The sequence below is a fragment of the Colobus angolensis genome, unplaced genomic scaffold, assembly GCF_000951035.1.
Source record: "Colobus angolensis palliatus isolate OR3802 unplaced genomic scaffold, Cang.pa_1.0 Scaffold35, whole genome shotgun sequence".
Lineage (NCBI taxonomy): Eukaryota > Metazoa > Chordata > Mammalia > Primates > Cercopithecidae > Colobus > Colobus angolensis.
In genome coordinates, this window is record NW_012116821.1 from 6,686,031 (window position 1) to 6,707,185 (window position 21,155).

General features: G+C 37.6%; 1 protein-coding gene across 1 annotated transcript in view; it reads left to right on the forward strand.

Moving 5' to 3' along the window:
- The window catches only part of AK9 (adenylate kinase 9), a 66,950-nt gene that overhangs the window by 7,251 nt on the left and 38,544 nt on the right, over positions 1–21,155 (forward strand). The window contains exons 2-7 of the mRNA XM_011952806.1: positions 3,318–3,445; positions 4,696–4,759; positions 6,785–6,837; positions 6,938–7,034; positions 13,912–14,024; positions 17,479–17,664. Of these exons, the coding sequence (XP_011808196.1) occupies positions 3,329–3,445; positions 4,696–4,759; positions 6,785–6,837; positions 6,938–7,034; positions 13,912–14,024; positions 17,479–17,664 (630 nt within the window). The 5' untranslated portion in view covers positions 3,318–3,328. The remainder of the gene's footprint in view (positions 1–3,317; positions 3,446–4,695; positions 4,760–6,784; positions 6,838–6,937; positions 7,035–13,911; positions 14,025–17,478; positions 17,665–21,155) is intronic.

Below are 21,155 nucleotides of genomic sequence, written 5' to 3' on the forward strand. Positions count from 1 at the left end.
CATCCTTGTCTTGTGCTAGTTTTCAAGGGGAATGCTTCTAGTTTTTGCCCATTCAATATGATATTGTCTGTGGGCTTGTCATAAATAGCTCTTATTATTTTGAGATACATTCCATTAATACCTAGTTTATTGAGAGTTTTTAGCATGAATGGGGTGTTGAATTTTGTTGAAGGCCTTTTCTGTATCTATTTTTTGTCATTGGTTCTGTTTATGTGATGGATTACATTTATTGATTTGTGTATGTTGTACCAGCCTTGCATCCCAGGGATGAAGCTGACTTGATTGTGGTGGATAAGCTTTTTGATGTGCTGCTGCATTCAGTTTGCCAGCATTTTATTGAGGATTTTTGCATCGATGTTCATCAGGGATATTGGCCTGAAATTTTGTTGTTGTTGTTGTGTCTCTGCCAGGTTTTGGTATCAGGATGATGTTGGCCTCATAAAATGAATTAGGGAGGAGTCCCTCTTTTTCTATTGATTGGAATGGTCTCAGAAGGAATGGTACCAGCTCCTCTTTGTACCTCTGGTAGAATTCGGCTGTGAATCCATCTAGTCCTAGACTTTTTTTGGTTGGTAGGCTGTTAATTACTGCCTCAATTTCAGAGCTTGTTATTGGTTTATTCAGGGATTCAACTTCTTCTTGGTTTAGACTTGGGAGGGTGTGTGTGTCCAGGTAGTTATCCATTTCTTCTAAATTTTCTAGTTTATTTGTGTAGAGGTGTTTATAGTATTCTCTGATGGTAGTTTGTATTTCTGTGGGATCAGTGGTGATATCATTTTTTATTGCATCTATTTGATTCTTCTCTCTTTTATTCTTTATTAGTCTGGCTAGCAGTCTATCTGTTTTGTTGATCTTTTCAAAAAACCAGCTCCTGGATTCATTGATTTTTTGAAGGGTTTGTCATGTCTCTATCTCTTTCAGTTCTGCTCTGATCTTAGCTATTTCTTGTCTTCCATAGATTTTTAAATTTGTTTGCTGTTGCTTCTCTAGTTCTTTTAATTGTGATGTTAGGGCGATTTTAGATCTTTCCTGCTTTCTTTTGTGGGCATTTAGTGCTATAAATTTCCCTCTACACACTGCTTTAAATGTGTCCCAGAGATTCTGGTACGTTGTGTCTTCATTCTCATTGGTTTCAAAGAACATCTTTGTCTCTAGCTTAATTTCGTTATTTACCCAGTAGTCATTCAGGAGCAGGTTAGTTTCCATGTAGTTGTGTGGTTTTGAGTGAGTTTCTTAATCCTGAGTTCTAATTTGATTGCTCTGTGATCTGAGAGACTGCTATAATTTCTCTTCTTTTGTGTTTGCTGAGGAGTGTTTTTCTTCCAATTATGTGGTCAATTTTAGAATAAGTGCAATGAGGTGCTGAGAAGAATGTATATTCTATTGATTTGGGGTGGAGAGTTCTGTAGATATCTATTAGGTCCGCTTGGTCCAGAGCTGAGTTCAAGTCCTGAATATCCTTATTAATTTTCTATCTCATTGATCTGTCTAATATTGACAATGAGGTGTTAAAGTCTCCCACTATTATTGTGTGGGAGTCTAAGTCTCTTTGTAGGTCTCTAAGAACTTGCTTTCTAAATCTAGGTGCTCCTGTATTGGGTGCATATATATTTAGGATAGTTAGCTCTTCTTGCTGCATTGATCACTTTACTATTATGTAATGCCCTTCTTTGTCTCTTTTGATCTTTATTGGTTTAAAGTCTGTTATATCAGAGATTAGGATTGCAACTCCTGCCTTTTTTTTGCTTTCCATTTGCTTGGTAAATATTCCTCCATCTCTTTATTTTGCACCTATGTGTGTCTTTGCACATGAGATGGGTCTCCTGAATACAGCACATTGATGGGTCTTGACTCTTTATCCAATTTGCCAGTCTGTGTCTTTTAATCAGGGCATTTAGCCCATTTACTTTTAAGGTTAATATTGCTATGTGTGAATTTGATCCTGTCACTATGATGCTAGCCAGTTGTTTTGCCCATTAGTTGATGCAGTTTCTTCGTAGTATCAATATTTAATAATACTATTATTTTGCTAATATTTTATCATTTCCATTTTAAAATTTTATTTGATCAAGTAATATTTAGAAAAATATAGTTTTCTTTTTTCTTTTAAATATTCGACAATTAGGGATTTTTAAAATTCTTTTATCACTATTGTTAACATTGTTTTATTGTGATCAAGAGATATGTCCCATGCTATTTTACTGTTTATATAATAGAAATATTCAATGGGTATATATAAATATTTCATGAGTATGAATATGTAGTCTACAAGTGCTTGAAAACAAGAGACAGTCTTCATGCAAAAACAAATAAAAAGTTATGACCTTATTTGTTTCTGATTCACTCCAAAAGAGTTGCACTAAGTTGAAAACTGTTCATGTTAAAATATTGAGGACTCCAGCTTCTGTGCTAGAAATCCGCTTAAGAGCAAATCAAAATAGCAAAACAACTTTAAAATAAATATATGTTCTTGCAGATTATAAAATATTATAAAAGAAAAAATGTAAAACCTACATTACTGTTGGAAAAGTTTTCTTCATGAAATTAACCAAAGCTTCCTAAAATATGAAAATATGAATCTAATACATTTAGCCATGATTACCTTTTCCATTTCTGGTAAAAATTATACATGCACCTATGTTGCATGTGCATGTACAACATATTTCACTTTAATTTGGTTTTTAATATAATACACACAAATCTGTGTATTTATACATATATATGTATTTTTTCCTTGTTAGTCTTTCAGAAACACTTTGAGCTCTCTTTTATACAACATATAGTTGGATTTTGTTTTTGTCTCAAACTAAGAGCTTACTTTTTTTTTTTTTTGTTTTTTTTGTTTTGTTTTGTTTTTTTTGAGACGGAGTCTCACTCTGTCACCCAGGCTGGAGTGCAGTGGCCGGATGTCAGCTCACTGCAAGCTCCGCCTCCCGGGTTTACGCCATTCTCCTGCCTCAGCCTCCAAAGTAGCTGGGACTACAGGCACCCGCCACCTCGCCCGGCTAGTTTTTTGTATTTTTAGTAGAGACGGGGTTTCACCGTGTTAGCCAGGATGGTCTCGATTTCCTGACCTCGTGATCCGCCCGTCTCGGCCTCCCAAAGTGCTGGGATTACAGGCTTGAGCCACCGCGCCCGGCCTTACTATTATTTTTATAAATGAGTTAAACTTATTTGCATATTTGCAATTACTGACAAAATTCATGTGTTTAATGGCACAAAATGACTTCTGGGCTAAGAAAATTCACAGGTTATTTCAATTGTTCCTCCTCCAACCAAATTAGGCAAGTTAACAATCTCACCCTGTTTTATTGTAGTATTTTGTATCATGACTTCTCAAGAGAAGACAGAAGAGCATCCTTTTGCAGATATATTTGATGAAGATGAAACTGAAAGGAATTTTTTGTTGTCCAAACCTGTTTGCTTTGTTGTATTTGGGAAACCAGTAAGTTGTCTCTTATTATTTTGTATAATTTTTTTTTAGTTTTAAAATCACAATTTTCTAAGTTACCGTATAAAAATAAAAACCACATATTGTGCTCATTTTTTGAGCTTCTAATAAGTTTTCATTATATGACCTAAAATCTGACATAATATTGGTTATAAATTCATAACTCTCTCTCTTCTTATATGTTACAATTGAGAAGGAACCCAGACTATATTTAAATTTGCTTTTATATTATGAAGAAATTAACTCACCAAAACATCGCACATGACAACTGTTAGTAGTGTGCGATCTGAGGTTACTTCAGACTTTATTTGCATATGAAACTTCCTTTGCAATTTGTTGTGAGGCTCTCTGGATGTGTGAAGACAGGACACCATCAAGATGAGCCAGGAGGTTCTCCTGTTAATGTCTGAGATCCTGAGAGGCACTGTGCCTCAGGCTTTACCTACAGCATGTTAGAGGACCTATGTGTTGTCTTTCCAAAAAGCAGGAAAAAACCAAAATGGCTGTTGTAATAAAGTTTGCTTTTCTAGACATTTCTAGTAAGGAACTCTAGATAATAGCTACTGACAGCCACTGAGCTGGTTAATTAAAGAGCCTCTCCAGCATAGCAGAGATTAAGAGCTAGATCCCATCCTTGACTTATTTTATGTGGACCCTGGGACAGGTACCAATAAATGGTTTCAACAACTTTCACTATGTTTCTAAAAACATAATGGGTTTTAAAAAGTCAACGGTGAAAGCAACCAGATGCAAATGTTACTTCATCAAAACGACCTTTTATCTTTAAAGTATGATACTTTCCGAAGATGTCAGTTAAAAAGGATCTTTTTGCTCATCAAAATTACTAAATGGAAGCCTGTCAAAACATTCATGATTGTAAACTTTAGAAAGGAAATAAAATCATGACTCTGCAATATAATCACAATGATTTGTAATCAAAATTATAAAATTTGACAGTTAAAAGAGTGCAATACCATAATGGTATAGCTTCCTGATTTTAGGGCTATCTACTTAATTTTAAAGGGTCTATTTATATTACTTTAGGAGATGTGGCATATGCAAGAATTAGTAAAGAAAAACTAAACTATACCTATCTAGGGTCTACTCTTCATTTTTTATGGGAAAAATTACTTTATAACATTAATGTAATAGTAACTAGCAATAGAATCTTTAAAAATTGGTGTATCTGTTTCACTGGCAAGTGACTGTTCTGTTGGGCTTTAAATAACATTTTTCTTTTTAAGGGTGTTGGGAAAACAACATTAGCCCATTATATAACACAGGCATGGAAATGTATTCGTGTTGAAGGTAAATTTTATCTTTTTTCTCTAATATTATGAAAACTTTCAAATATGCATAAAATGGAGATAATTATACAGTGAATGCCCATATACCTGGCATCTAGAGTCTGTGATTAACATTTTGCTATATTTGCTTTATCACACATTTGTCCGCCTGTCAACCCAGTTAATATTATCTGCTTGGGTTTTTATTTATATTTAATTAAAGTAATTAATTAAATAATTTTTTTTTTTTTGGTAGAGACACGGTCTTGTTTTGTTGCCTAGGCTGCTTTCAAACTCTTGGGCTCAAACAGTCTTCCCACGTTGGCCTCCCGAAGTGCTGGATTATGGGTGTGAGCCACAACACCCAGCCCAATATTATTTCTATAACAGCATCATCAATCCAATAATGTTTTGCCCTTCTGTTAGTTCTAGTTTTGTTCATAGAATTTATGAAATGTCATCAACTCTATTCTACTACCTCTAATTCTCTAATTTCGTAATTTAGAACTATTTGGAATATGTGTGTTTGGGTGTCTCTTTATGAAAGCTCAAATGAGATGGAACTCTCACAGCTTTTCTTAGGAACATTTTTTATGACTTAATTGTCTTCAATGACAGCTTTTATTTTTTATTTATAAATTTTGTTGCATTCTTTGCAATATGTAAGACAATAAGTTGGTATGTTTATATATAAATATTCTCTTAATTAATAAAACTATTTATGCCCTAATAGAAAAATAAGAAAAAGAATGAATAGGCAATTCATAAAAGCAGAAATAAAAATAAACAATATAAGAAAAAAGAGTTTAATATCATTCTAAGAAATGTTCATTAAAATAACACTGATCCATATTTGCCTATCAAATTGGCAGTGAATCTTTACAATTACTACAATCACGGTAGGTAAGGATGTTATGAAATGGGCATTCCACATGCTGTTGGTAAAATTGCAATCTGGTACAAGTTTTTTTGAAAACAATTTGTAATACATAACACACACACACACAACTCTAAAAGTTTCTTCTTTCTTTGTTCAAAAAGTTTACTTCTAGGAAGTCTTAAAGAATACCAAACGTCCCATAGATTATTAACAACTAATGATGTAACAACTCACCTGGATCCTCCTCTGGATCATGCCCCTGTCATTCCTATCCCAGGATGTCCTCTATCAAGGAATGATACATTTCCTCTTTTAAAGGAAACAAATAATCGGAATTTCAGCCTCAAGACCCCTCTTTCTAATCTGTGTTTACCCATTTTAACATTTCTTGATTCATTTCCTTTTACACCATGTGCAAAACTAGCCGGCTTTGGATGTAATTGTAGGGTTATGAAAATCTGGATTAATTAATACCAGTGCATACTTTTGTAACTATACTTAATGATGTAGAAATCACTGTCATATACACCACCTGATTTCATCCTTACATTCTATTGTACACTACACAGTATGTATGCATCCAAGGTGCAGCGGTGTTTACGGAGTTAGCTCCCCCAGGATTCTTTATTTTTTTATTTTTTATTTTTATTTTGAGACACACTCTAACTCTGTCACCCAGGCTGGAGTGCAGTGACATGATCACAGCTCTCTGTAGCCTTGACCTCGTGGGCTCGAGTGATTGCCCTACCTCAACTTCCTGAGTAGCAGAGACTATAGGCATGCACCATCAAGCCCTGCTAATTTTTTAACTTTTTGTAGAAATGTAGTCTCCCTATGTTGCCCAGGCTGATCTCAAACTCCTGGGCTGAAGCAATCCTCCTGCCTTGGACTCCCAAATTACTGGGATTGCAGACATGAGTCACCATGTTCAGTTCTCCAAGATTCTTAAGCTTAGTGAGTGGCAGAGACAAGTTCTCTGTGGAAGACATTCTGCTGCTTCTGCTTTGGTTAGGCTTAAATGACATAATATGCATACATTTGCATTGTAAATCATAAAGTGATGCACAAATGTTAATCTTTGTTACCAGTTAGAAGACACTAGAATGTGTTTCTTATTTTGGTGATCCTAGTATCAGTCTGTATTAATATTTTGAATTCATGTTTTAGCTTTGCCAGTTTTGGAAGAACAGATTGCTGCTGAAACTGAATCAGGACTTATGGTAAACAGATCTAAATTTCAAAGTAACTATGATTACAAAAAAAAGCTCTGTATCATAGATATATTATACAGTAATGTACAATATCTATGCTTGTCCTTAGTTGCAATCAATGTTGATCAGTGGTCAAAGCATTCCAGATGAACTTGTCATAAAGCTAATGTTGGAGAAGCTCAACTCCCCAGAAGTCTGTCACTTTGGTATGTTTATTTTAATATATTTACAGCCCACAAAACAGCCTTAAAACTCATGCTTTACCTGAGGCAAAAATAGTTTCTGGAGTTGCCCTTTCTTTTGCCTTAGCACAGGAATCTCATTATCTCTACTCAGTTGAGCAGCTCGATGGTTTTATTCGCTTGTTTGTTTTTATTTCTCAGATTGTACATTTGTTTAAAAAATAAGTTTATATGACCCAATCTTCTTTAACATTGTGTTATCCAATAAAAGCATCAGAAATCTGCTGTGGTCCATCGTGCAGTACTGCTAACTCTGCTGACTGCTTCCTCATATACCTTGGGTAATGTCATTAAGTCCTGACAATGGCTAGGGTTGTCTGCATTAATCCGCACTTAAAAGGCAGGAATGGGAAGTGGAATGCCACCATCTTACTGTTGAGCTCCAGATATTTTCAGGCTTCATCCTGTTCATCCAGTCTACCCTCTGACTCTGGACCTGAAACCTGTCCCAGTACTCAAATGAATGCTGAGCAAGGGCTTTGGATCTAATTTTTCAAGACAAAGACCACTGAAGCTCAAAATGATTAAAAAGAAAAGAGCAAACTCTAATACCTCTTCTAAAGAGGAGAAGAAGAAGAATGACAAGTTTGGGATAAAATTATCCACCTGAAATGGATTTATTGGATGAAAAAAGAAAAATTAAGAAAGTTGCTTTATATTCTTAGTAAGTTAGAAGAGGACATTGTAACTATTAATGCAGGAATAAAAATACAGGAAAGTAAAAACCATAACTGCCAAAGCAAATCAATGATGCAAGCAGCAAAAGCAGCCTTGTCAAACTGTATTGATTGGTCTCTATCATAGACAGAAAGGTACCTCTTCATATAGATCATACATATACAGAGATGATACACAGAATGTCCCGTATCTATCCACATATGTAGATAGGTCTCTGTATGGATATATGGGTATTATATATAATACATATATATAGATTAATATATATGGATTATAAATGCATTATAATGTAAGTAGATAGATAAGGTTTGTCTGTAAACTACCTACCTGTCTATCCACTTACTACCTATTTGCTCAGCAGTGATAAAGAGATTGAACTTGGGCAAAATGTCCAGAATATGGAAGGCTGGATAAGTAAAAAGGCAAACAGGAATCACAGAATTCCAAATTATCAGAAAGCATACTATTTGAAACAGAAGTATGTATATAGGTAGGTAAGTAAATACCTATTTGTTAACCTCACTTACCTCTTGAAAAACTTGGATTGGTTTACATGGCTACAAAAAAGATGACATAAATTATAAGTATTGGCAAAAGGAGAAAGAAAAAAAAACAATACAAAGAAACTCAGTTGTGCCTCTCATGGTGTTCATAATGTTTTACAATTTTTATTAGGAAATAGTTCAAAGAAAAGTAGAGAGATTAGTATAAAGATCCTTCCACATTACCACCCAGCTTCAGCATATGTTCAAAATCAACTCTAGTCTAATCTCATTTCAACTACACTTCGACTTACTCCCTTCTCTCAACCTATGTTATTTTGAAGCTAATCCATGTCATATCAGTTCATCTATAAAATGTTTCATTTATATCTCTAAAAGATCTTTTAGACTCTTAAACCTATTACCGCATTACCATTCTCACACCTAAAAAATGGTTATTCCTCGATATCATCTACTAAATGGTCTGTGGTCAGATTTCATTAATTACCTCATAGATGTTTTTTAGTTAATTTTTTTTTGAAACAGGATCTAACCAGATTTCACATAGTGTAAGTGACTAGTATGTCTTAAGTCTCTTTTTATCTATAAGTTTCTGCTACTTCTTTCTGTCTTCTTGTGTCTTCTCTGTTGAAGAAATGGGTCACTTGTCTTGTAGAGTTTCCCACATTCTGGATTTGGCTGATTACATTCCTCAGACCTCAGTATTTCCTGTATGCCAGTACTTGTCCTAGGATCTGGCAGAGGAAAAGTGATTAAATGGTTTCTTGAGTCTGGGGGCCACACCCTCACCATTTGCTTACATGGCCACATTCTAGGCATGCACAAACAAGCTCATTTAAAGGCTGCAGTGGAGATGGAACCTAAAGCCCCTTCTGCCCAGCTACCTCTCAGCCCATCCTGTAGCATCCCCACAGGAGTTTTTTTAGAACCCAGCACTCTGCTAAATACAGTTTGAAAGTCTTTGCCCAAATTCCCAGCAAGCCCTCTCATCCTGATGTTTGCTCTCAACCCGTAGCCTGGTGGAAGGTAGAAGCAAAATTGGAAGTGAAGGGTTTTCAAAACAGGGATATAAACTTGAGTGAGGGGCTGGGTGAATATGGATAACTGATGACTCCAAAATCCCTAACGAGATATGTGCACTTCCAGGGACATCACACAGCAGAGTGTTGCCAAATTCATCTTAATTTTGTTTTATACTAGAGCCCTTTTATAATTTGTGTTTCTATCACTATTTTAAAAGGGCCTACACGATCTATAATTAACTTTTCATTGACAATCTATTGTATTATTTTGGCCTTTAACCGAAATCAGCTCTCAGAGCTATATCCTTACCCAAGAGAAACAGTAGAGTCAATACATGGCATCCTAAAAGCTCCTCACTGCTCCCTGCTTTTAGATTCTGGAAAATCTCGTTTTCCCCAGTGAATGAATAGCCCCAGTCTGGGCATTCCCTGCCCCGAGTGTATCATTATGAATGGTCTTGCTAGTCATTGGTCACTAATGTGTCCACTCCTATCAGCCTGGCCTGAGGTCAGATGGGTAGCAGGGATGGCTGGACACGAAGCTACCTGATGTCTCTGAATCTCTCATCACTTCAATCGGAAAGCAGTAGTCTGCCATCTTCATTTGTATGGAAATAGAAAATGCTTTCTCCTTCTGACTGTGCCAAGAAATGGTGGCAAAGTGATGGTATGGGCCTGGGAAAAGTCAGTTTCCTCTGGGTAGTGGTCTGGACAGTCTTACAGTTTCTCACTTGTTGGGCTAAAGAAAGCTGGGCAACGGCCTACAAAGCACCTACTCTGCCTATGATAGAACATGCACAGTCTCCCAGCAAGGACTGGCTGGGGGTGTACCACTCCTCCATCTTTAGCATGGAAGGGCAAGGGCTTGGTAATAGTCTCAAGGACATGTGGGGGTGGGAGCGAGAAGTTCCTCATCTATGCTTTCATTCTCACATGTCTCTGAAATTGGAAAGGTTGACAGTGGGCTCAGTAGTTCTGGTCTGTTTAGCAAGCAGTGTATCCCTGGGATCTTCCCAGAATTGGCACTAGAGGACTAAGTTATTCCACTTTACATCTGCATATTCTACCTTACATCTGCAATAGTGAGACAAACTTAGATGACATAACTGTCTATCTTACACCTCCTCCCATAGATACACCCCTAGGCTCTGGAATGATAATACTAGACATCTCTCAGAGGGTAGAGCCCCAAAATTCATAGCTCAGAACATTTAGGCAGCCCAAATAACGGCCTTTCAAGAGAGAGCTAGATCCATGGAAATTACTTATTCTTCTGCTGCTTCCATCACTAAAGGGACCACGTATGAACATCGTTCCAATATACGTGTACACCAGAAGTTCAGCATTCCTGCAAACAGATGCACGTGGAATGCCTGATAAGCTCTCCAGGCAGTGGCAGTGACTGTAGGAACAGGAAGGGTTTTGGCAAGCACAGCAAACAGTGCCAAGCATCTTTCTGTGATCACTTGTGATACACAGATGTTGGGAAGTATTGCCAGCATAGGGAATGGCAGGGAGATATTGTTGCTTTTGCTTACAAGGGAAGGGCATGAAATCTGGAGATAGATGGTCTCTGGAACTGTCCAACTTGGAGGAGTTAGCTGGGCAAGGATTGAGTTCCATCCAGAGCTAGGCATGCAGACCCTTCACTGTAGTACCCACCATCACAATGTGTCAGACCCAGAGTTAATGCCAGCCATCGTGTACCAGAGGAGATGCTGGTCAAAGTCTTAAAAACCAGTTCAAACATGTTAATCAAGTGAAAGCTAGACTCACAACAAGAGCAGAGATGCCAAACCAAATGAGGGTGGTGTGGAGCCAGAAAAGCAGAAAGCAGAGAACAACAAGAAGAGGCAGGCAGAGAAAGGTCTGGCCCCATTCTTGAGACAGTACAGGCAGTGTCTACATTTTTTCAGGGATGCACTGAGCTCATTTAATGAATCTCCAATAGGATAGATGCCTTGGGGATACCATGCTACGTTTAAGACAATAGCAGGAACACGTAAGTAAGCCAAGTTGGACACTAAGGATTACAGCAAGACAAGAGGGAATCATAATTACAGTTCATATGTCCAAAACCAAGATGACAAGGTCTTCCTTTCTGCCTTTTTAAGTTAAATTAGGTAGGATTGCTTCTCTGGGTAGAGCCCAACACACTGTTAGCAGAAAGTAAAGTGATCAAAAAAGCTTAGGAGAAATTGTGTATGCCTAAGCATTAACTAGGTTTTGAATTAGCATGATGGTTCTTGGTCTTCTTCTTCTTCTTTTTTTCTTTTTTTTTTTTTTTTTGAGATGGAGTCTCGCTCTGTCACCCAGGCTAGAGTGCAGTGGTGCGATCTCAGCTCACTGCAACCTCTGCCTCCCGGGTTCAAGCGATTCTCCTGTCTCAGCCTCCCGAGTAGCTGGGATTACAGGCACTTACCACCACGCTCAGCTAATTTTTGTATTTTTTTTTTAGTGGAGATGGAGTTTCGTCATGTTGGCCAGGCTGGTCTCGAATGCCTGACCTTGTGATCTGCCTTCCTCGGCCTCCCAAAGTGCTGGGATTACAGGCATGAGCCACCATGCCTGGCCTGGTCTTCTTTTTTAAAAATGAAAGATTGCGGCCGGGCATGGTGGCTCATGCCTGTAATCCCAGCACTTTGGGAGGCCAAGGCGGGTGGATCACGAAGTCGGGACATGGAGACCATCCTGGCCAACATGGTGTAACCCTGTCTCTACTGAAAATACAAAAATTAGGGCTTGGTAGCGTGTGCCTGTAGTCCCAGCTACTCCAGAGGCCAAGGCAGGAGAATCACTTGAACTTGGGAGGTGGTTGCAGTGAGCTGAGATCCCACCACTGCCCTCCAGCCTGGGCGACAGAACAAGACTCCATCTCTAAATAAATAAATAAATAATAAAAATAAAAGACTGTGATGAGTGTATTCTCAAGTGAGGAATTTTAAGTTTGTTTTACACACATTCATTCACTCATCTATCAACAGGTGCTTAGTAACTTTTTTTATTATGCTATTCTAGGCATTGCATTAAGATAGTGGTTCTCAAACTTTTGAGGCACAAGACTCCCTTACACTCATAAGAATTGTTGAGGCTCCATAAGGGGTTGTGCTTACATGGGCTGTATGTATTTATATTTACCATATTAGAAATTAAAACTGAGACTTTAAAAATATTTATCTGTTTAGAAATCATAAAACCATGACTTGTTAACATAAATTGCATATTTTATGAAAGATAATTTTTCAAAACAAAAAATTATGGAGAAGAGTAGCTTTGCTTTACATTTTCACAATCTCTTCAATGTCCGACTTAAGAAAAGTTGGATTCTCACACCTGCTTCTGCTCAATCTGTTGCGATATATTGCTTTTGCTGAAGTACACGAAGAAAATGTAGTTTCACACAGATATATACTTGGAAAGGGAAGAGTATTTTAATAGCCTTTGGAGTAATTGTGGATATTCTTGATTCTACATCAAAACCCAACAAGGGGAAGTTTCCTGAAGGTTGGTTGCACTGTGGAATCTGAAACTGTTATCAGTGAACTTTTCAGAACTTGGTTACATTAAAATCCATTGGTCTATCTTGCACTTGGAATGAGCCTATAACCTATGCAAAATTTTTGTGGTACCATGTATTGGTCATTTGGAAAATGTTGGTTCACTGAGTTATACAGATCTTCCAAATGTTGACACATTTTACTATACAGTATCAAAAAATCGCATTTGTTAATGTCACCACCAATCTCACCAAGAAAAGCCCTTTATTAAGCTTATGGTGTTGGATATAAGTTTTTCGAAATTCAGATTTTCACTTGAATGTTATAACTGGCAACAAATGCTATCACTTTTTGTCCTTGAAGTGACAGGGTCATTCCATTCGCTTTTCATAAAATTTCTGCCAAATACCCAAGGCTGAATAAATATAGATTGTCTGTTGTTCTTCCAGGAAAAGATGTAGAAAAATAAGCTGAAAGTTTTCAATTCCCACTGAAGGAGTTGAGACTTTATAAATAAGAGAAAAGTTTCTTGAGCAAGACAGTAACATAATTAAAGAAATATATTAAGGAAATTAATATGATGATGGTAAACAGGGTGAATTTCAGTGAGAAGACTGAGATTTCTGGGTTGGGGTACAAGCTAATAACTGTGCTAAACCAAAATTATATTGGCTGTTTAAAAAAACAGAAAATTATAGTGTGTCCATGGGTGTTTTATTACTCTCATAACTTACACAAACATTATATACATGTGCTCTACTATATTATGAAATATTAATATGAGAAAGAAAATGATATGGCATGTAACCTCTATAATATACCTTTACCATCTATATGAATAAACTTTCCTAACATGAGTTAAAGTAATTACTAGCATGAAATTTCCTTCCCTAGGTACCTCATCTGTCTAAAATAAACTGACTTGGAGTTTTCAAAAATGTCTCTTTCTAGCCCAGTGATGTCTTTATCATGAGAAAAACATTATTCATAGTTACACTTCATGTGGCAATCACCTTAAGTGTTAATTTAAAATTTTTACAGATGAGTTTATGATAGATGATATTTTATAAAGTAATAATAAATCCATGCCCTTATATGTTGATAATTTTATAAAATTTTAAAATTATGTTTTACTTTACAGGTTATATTATCACTGAAATACCATCACTTTCACAGGATGCCATGACTACCTTACAGCAAATAGAATTAATTAAAAACTTAAATTTGAAACCTGATATTATAATCAATATAAAGGTAAGAATATTAATTGTTTTGCTAGTAGAGTAAACCATTCTTTTTGATAGTAGTTAAATTCAAGGAATGCTTTAAACATTTTTAAGTAGTTATGGAGATAGTAACTTATGCATCAATCACAGGAACTGAGTCATACTTTCTCATCGTTCTGTGCTCTTGCTCCTACAGCTCCATCCACATGAGATACCTTCTTGCCTCTTCACCAGGCTTCATCATAGCCATCCTTTGAAAGTCAGTTAAGACATCATCTCTTTAGAACATTCCCTGACAACTACCCCGCTCCACTACCTCTCTTTCTTTCTCTCCCTTCCACACCTTACTTATCATAAGAGAGTTAAATCTCTCTCTGATGACCATTTATGGTGCTTTCCCCTCCCTATCATGTTACTCACTTACTGCATTATAATTATCCATTTTCCTCCTAGACTCTGTCTTACTTGAAGGTAGGAAGCATGTCTTGTTCATATAAACATCAACCAGTATACTATGTGGTACCTAGTGGCACCTAGTAAGTTTACTAATAAAATGAAAGAATAGACACATGGCATGAATGTATGAATGTTAAAGAACACTACTATATTAATTATGAGTTAAGGCTGGTTCCTGTTCCTAATTCTCTCTTTTATTGTTAGAATTTGGTCAATCACATCTAGAAGTCTTGATTTCCTTTTTACAAAGATGACAATAGCTGCCTTATAGGGTTGTAATAAGAATCTAGTAAGGTGGTATCTTCTTGTTTATGTCAAAACGAATGATAAGCTTTTGTATCCATACTTTGCCAGGGTTTATGACAGCTCAAATAAATGAGATGATTGTCAGCTCAGATGCTGGGACCCAGTGGAGTGTCAGGGTCAGCTGTGCAAGAGATGTGGCCTTGCAGTTCTGAGTGTGGTGTAATCTGCAGCCCAGCCACCACTTATGGCCAGGGCTCGATCACAATTGCGAGTGAACTTGAGAATGTCACACATGTGAATGTGGACATAACAGAGAGGAAACCACATACAAAACTAAACCACATATAAAAACTAAACTGAGGAAAAGACAGATTCAATAGGAAATTAAGATCTAGTTGAGAGAGAGCACACAGATATACAGGCCAGAAGACCCCAAATGGTTACTAAGTTTGGGTCGTAAATTTGGTTCTAGGTTTGATGAACTAAAGTAAAAGGGGAAATATGACCAGTTATAAAATTCACATTGTCCATGAGAAGACAAGCCATTCCTCAGGCAAAACAAGACTGCCATTGAGAATGAGGGAAATACCTTAGATGGGTCTTAATATAAGAGACTGCTTAATGTAGTGAATAAAGTCCTTAACCCCATTCATGTTATAAGTGTGATCGTGAAGTGTCCTATGGCAGTTTCTACAGGGTAACCGGAGTATCACCAGAGGGCGTAATGTGAGACAGAATTCAGTGCAACACACACTTTTTGGATAGTTTTGCCTTATTGGGGAGTAAACCTGGAATTTCTAGTGCAGAAGCTCTTAGCCCGAGATCCATGAATCCCTAAGCATTCATGCACCTCTTGAAATTATACATAAAACTTTATGCATATATGAACTTTTCTGATGCAAAAATCTATGGTTTTCATCATATTCTAAAGGATTCTGTGCTACCAAAAACCTGGTTAAAGTCTAGCAATCTACTAGAGCAGTAGTTATCAGAGAGTGGTCCCAGAGCAACAGCAACCAGAAGCTTGGTAGAAATGCAAATTCTCAGGCCCTATCCCAGAACTAAGAACCAGAATCTGTCAGATGGAGCCCAGCTATTGGTGTTGCAAAGCCCTCCAGGTGACACTGAGCACTTCTGCTCTGAGGCATATGCTTCAGACTCACACTTTCATTAGTCACTTCCTGCAAATGAGAACGGGAGACAGCTGAAGGAGATAGTCCTTGTCGAGGTCCTAGAAGGTGGGTATCCTGGGTTGTAAAACAGATGTTTTTAAAAAATTACCTGAGTAGGTTGAAATTTTTTTGTGAAAAATTAGGAAGCCTAGCAAAAGCCTTACCTCAATAATTACCCATCCCATCTCCACCTAGAGATGGCATGAAGAAATCAGAAAATGAGCAATGAAGGTTCCAACATTCCTGGCTTCCTTCGTTTCTCAATGTGTGGTACATGAACTGCCAGCATCAGAATCACTGAGGATGCTTGTTGAAGAATCTAAGCCTCACTCCAAACGTAATAAATGACAAGAGGAGCTGTGATCGATTTAACAAGCTCCCCAGATAGAGTTACATGCTCATGTATCAGAATCACTGCCTCAGAAAACCATCCAGGTTTTTTTTATCCTGAAAAACATTCAGAGCACAATTTACAGCCTCAAACCATCATTATCATTAATAATGCACCATAGACCATGGACTACAATCAGAAGGCCTGATTCCAAGTTGCAGTTCCTCCATGTGACATTGTGATCTGAGATTGGTCTCTCAGTCTGCCAGAGCTGTACTTCTCTGACCTGCAGAATGGCTTTAATCATAATGTGGATTGCTTATCTTATAGGGTTAGTTGAGAATTCAGTAAAATTGCACATGTGAAAGCACTTTGGAACAAGAACCTTGCAGACTTTGGTTTTGGCTTTTTTACTACCTAGATTCGGTTTTCTCATTTACAAAATATAAATGTTATACTAGAATAGATGATCTTTCAGGTCCCATTTATGACTGGCATTGTATAAAATACCTCACCCATAAAGCTGTAAATGATAGTAAATATTACAAATGAACAATATTTTTTATTGGAAATATGTGGCTATTCCCCCCATTTTGTTCCATTCTTAAACTTTTCAAGCTAATCATAGAATTCTGTGTACCTTTGCAGAGTTAACTGATTTTCTATTTCATTTCTCTACTCTTTCTACTTTTCCAATCCTCTTTCCTCATCTTTTTTTTTTTTTTTTTTTTTTGAGACGGAGTCTCGCTCTGTCGCCCAGGCTGGAGTGCAGTGGCCGGATCTCAGCTCACTGCAAGCTCCACCTCCCAGGCTTACGCCATTCTCCTGCCTCAGCCTCCCAAGTAGCTGGGACTACAGGCGCCCGCCACCTCGCCCGGCTAGTTTTTTGTATTGTTTAGTAGAGACGGGGTTTCACCGTGTTAGCCAGGATGGTCTCGATCTCCTGACCTTGTGATCCGCCCGTCTCGGCCTCCCAAAGTGCTGGGATTACAGGCTTGAGCCACCGCGCCCGGCCCTCTTTCCTCATCTTAAGACTTGTAATACTTTTCCACCTATATTAATTTTGGACAAATAAAAACATATATCATAAAATTAGTGTCTGAGCCTCTCTTGGCATGTAATGAAACCTGATGCAAAATGCCAGTCACAACATTGCATTTGCTTAGGTTTTAAGGGAATTTTTTGGTTTATGTACTGTACAATATATTCAATAAATACACATGGAATTAAAAGCATATTCAAAATGTTTTAAGTGATTTAATAATGTTGTTTCTTAGTGTCCTGACTATGATTTGTGCCAGAGAATTTCTGGGCAAAGACAGCACAATAATACGGGATACATATACAGTAGAGACCAATGGGATCCTGAAGTCATTGAGAATCAGAGGAAAAAGAAGAAAGAAACACAAAAAGACAGAAAAGGAGAAGAGGAGGAAGAGGAGGAAGAGCAAGAAGAAGAAGAGGTAATATCTCCATAGGTGACTACCATACACTACACTTTTAAAAATTGCTATAATTAAATTAAATTATGGTATAGATAATAGGAAATAGCAGATGCTACACATTTTCTTTACATTTTTATTGAGTTTGGAGGAAATAAGCAAAAGTCTTTCATGTTTTCAAGGATTATAAGATGATAATCTTGAAGTCAAGTTTAGCCTTCCTGTCAGTGTAGATGTGTCTCTACATTTCTGATGTCTGACACCCAGTGTGCTTCATTTCATAACGATGGAGTTATTGGTCACCTACTATGTGTCAAGCACTAGGCAAGGTAGAATAAGAAGTTACAGCATTTCTTAGTCTATTTTCTGTTACCTACAACAGAATACCTGAAACTGGCTAATTTATAAAGAATGACTTTTTTTTTTTTTAATTTAAGCTTCAGGGAGTACATGTTCAGATTAGTTGTATGGATATATTGTGTGATGCTGAGGTCTGGGCTTGCACTGAACCCATCACCAAAATAGGGAACACAGTACACAACAAGGATTTTTTCAACCCTTCCCTTTCTCCCTCCCTTTCCTTTTTTGGAGTCCCTAGTGTCTATTGTTCCCATCTTCATGTCTATGTATACCCTGTGTTTAACTCCCACTTATATGTGAGAACATGAAGTATTTGGTTTTCTGTTTCTGATAATGGCCTCCAACTGCATCCATGTTACTGCAAAGGACATGATTTTATTCTTTTTTATGGCTGTGTAGTATTCCATGGTGTATGTGTACCACATTTTCTTTATCCAGTCCTCTATTGATGGGCACCTAGATTGATGCCATGTCTTTGCTGTTGTGAACAGTGTGCGATAAACATGAGAGTGTAAGTGTCTTTTTAGTAGAACAATTTATTTTCCTTTGGGTATATGACCTGTAATGGGATTGCTGAGTTGAATAATTCAGTTTTCAATTCTTTGAGAAATCTTCAAACTGCTTTCAACAGGGAATGAACTAATTTACAACTCCACCAACAGTGTATGAGCATTCCCTTAAGAAAAGGAATTTATTTCTTATAGTTATGGAGGCTGAGAAGTCCAAAGTTGAGGAGTCGCATCTGGTGAGGGCCTTCTCGCAGGTGGAGACTCTCTGCAGAGTCCCGAGGTGGTGGCGCATCACATGGTGAGGGGGCTGAGTGTGCTAGCTCAGGTCTCTCTTCCTCTTCATATAAGACCACCAGTCTTACTCACATAATAACCAATTAATCCATTAACCCATTAATCCATGAATGGATTAATCCTTCATGGGCCCTCATGACTCAGTCACTTTTAAAGACCCTACCTCTCAATACTGCTACATTGGGGATGGAATTTCAGTATGAGCTTTGAAAGAGACAAACATTTAAACCATATCAGAGCAATAAAGGACTAAATATAATGTGGGGAACAAAGTAAACCAGGCATCATTCAATTTGTGAAGCTAACACAACCCTGATTTCAAACTCTGACAAAGAGAATGTGAAAAGAAATATGTAGCCCAATTTCACATGTACACATTGTTATGACAATTCTAAAGTAAATACTACTAAATATAAGCAATAGGGCATCAAACTAATATTTTTGTCTTCTAAGGTTTTGGGCTAAAAGAGAATCTTTTACCATGACTTGGCAAGAAAAATTGATATTAAGAAATGTATTAATAGGTGATGGTCTGGATATGACCCGCTAGGGTGGGAAGGGCCATAGTTGGCCAATACCTGCCCTAGTGAAATATGCCTGTGATTGATTATTTCTATTAGGGCCTAGACGCTGTGAAGTCAGATGTTAATTTATAGATAGACACATTGCAAATTGTTTCTCCAGTAGAAAAAGATAACCCCCAAAGGTTACAGCTTTATCGTCCTATAGGACATTAAGCAGCCTTGTATCTAACTTTGCAATTTTATTTCAGAGATTAGAAATACTTTCACCTTGCCATTCTACTGGTCCCCTAATTAATGGGTTAGATAAATCTTTGAAATGGGTATTTAATTTTTAAAAAGTGTTAACATAATAAAGCCCATTTAAAAACATAATCTCACCCATGTAAATAAGGCGTTAGATAGTAACCAGCATGAATTCCAGATTTTTTCAAATAAAGGAAAACCTCATAGCAAGTAGGAATAAAGTGTGCCACTTTAGCATAAATAAAACATACCATCTTAAATCAAAGCCAACGTAGCCCTCAAATGGTGAGATACAGGGGTCACAACTCACTTAATTTGAGGGGCCAGGTAGGTTATGTCCATTGGTGATATTGGCCAGGGATTACATAATTGGGAAGAGGGAGGATTGGGGTAGGCTAACACTGCATTGTGCAGTATAATAGCCACTAGCCTCACATGGCTATTTAAATTGAAATCAACTAAAATTACATTAAGTTTAAAATTTAGTTACTCAGTATCTCTAGCCACATTTCAAGTGCTCATTGGCCAAGTATGGCTGTGGACAGTGGAGCTATGGAACGTCTCCATTTCTGCAGAAAGTTTCATGCTCTTCAGAGGACAACTGCCTCTTGGCTCCAGCCCAACCAACTGTTGCCATGTGGAAATGCTGGCCCATTTTTACCAGGGAGGCCATTTTTTCCAGGGAAGCCAAAAACACGTTTTAAAATAGATGGGAGTGGCAATTAGTCTGAAATGTTTACAACACAATGTAGGCCAGTGCTGTGGGAGATGATCAGTTTATATCCTTAGACTAGACTCAGCCTCTGGGGTCTGGTTTGTATGATCTCTGCCTAGTGACACAGCCATGTTCAGAAGTTAGATGAACAGACCTGCCACCTGCTGAGATCGATGGCCAGCATGAAGGTGTGCTCATCCTACACACACACAAATCGAAGCACTGTCCTTGAATTGCTACAGCAGCATTGTAAATGTTCTCTTGGCTTTTGTTCTCCTCAACCCTCCCTATCCCATTCCACTTGTTACAGAAGCCAGACTCATTTAAAAATATATAGAGATAACCCTCAGTGACTTTCCATTGCCTTTAGATTAAAATCCAGACACCCTCATGTGGCTTACAAAGCCATGAACCCAGCCTCTCTGATCTCAATTCTGCCTACTCATTGTATTCCAGCCACATTAGCCTTCTAGCTAGTCGTCTTCAACTATGCTAAGCTCATTTCAGCTTCACGCCTTTGCATTTACTGTTTCCTCTCTCCTCTGCCTACAACACTCTTCAATTCATCTTCACATGGCTATTCCTTCTACTCATCCTGGTCTCACCTCAGGTATTACATCCTCAGAGACCCTCCAGCAAGCAACTCTCTAACCTAGTGCTGTACAATAGAAATGTACTGCTAGCCATAAGTGATTTAAAATGTACTAGTAGTCATGCTTTTTAAAAGCAAAAAGACACAAAATAACTGAGAGTCGGGTGGAGCAAGATGGCCGAATGGGAGCAGTTCCAGTCTCCAACTCCCGGCACGAGCAACACAGAAGACCGGTGATTTCTGCATTTTCAACTGAGGTACTGGGGTCATCTCAC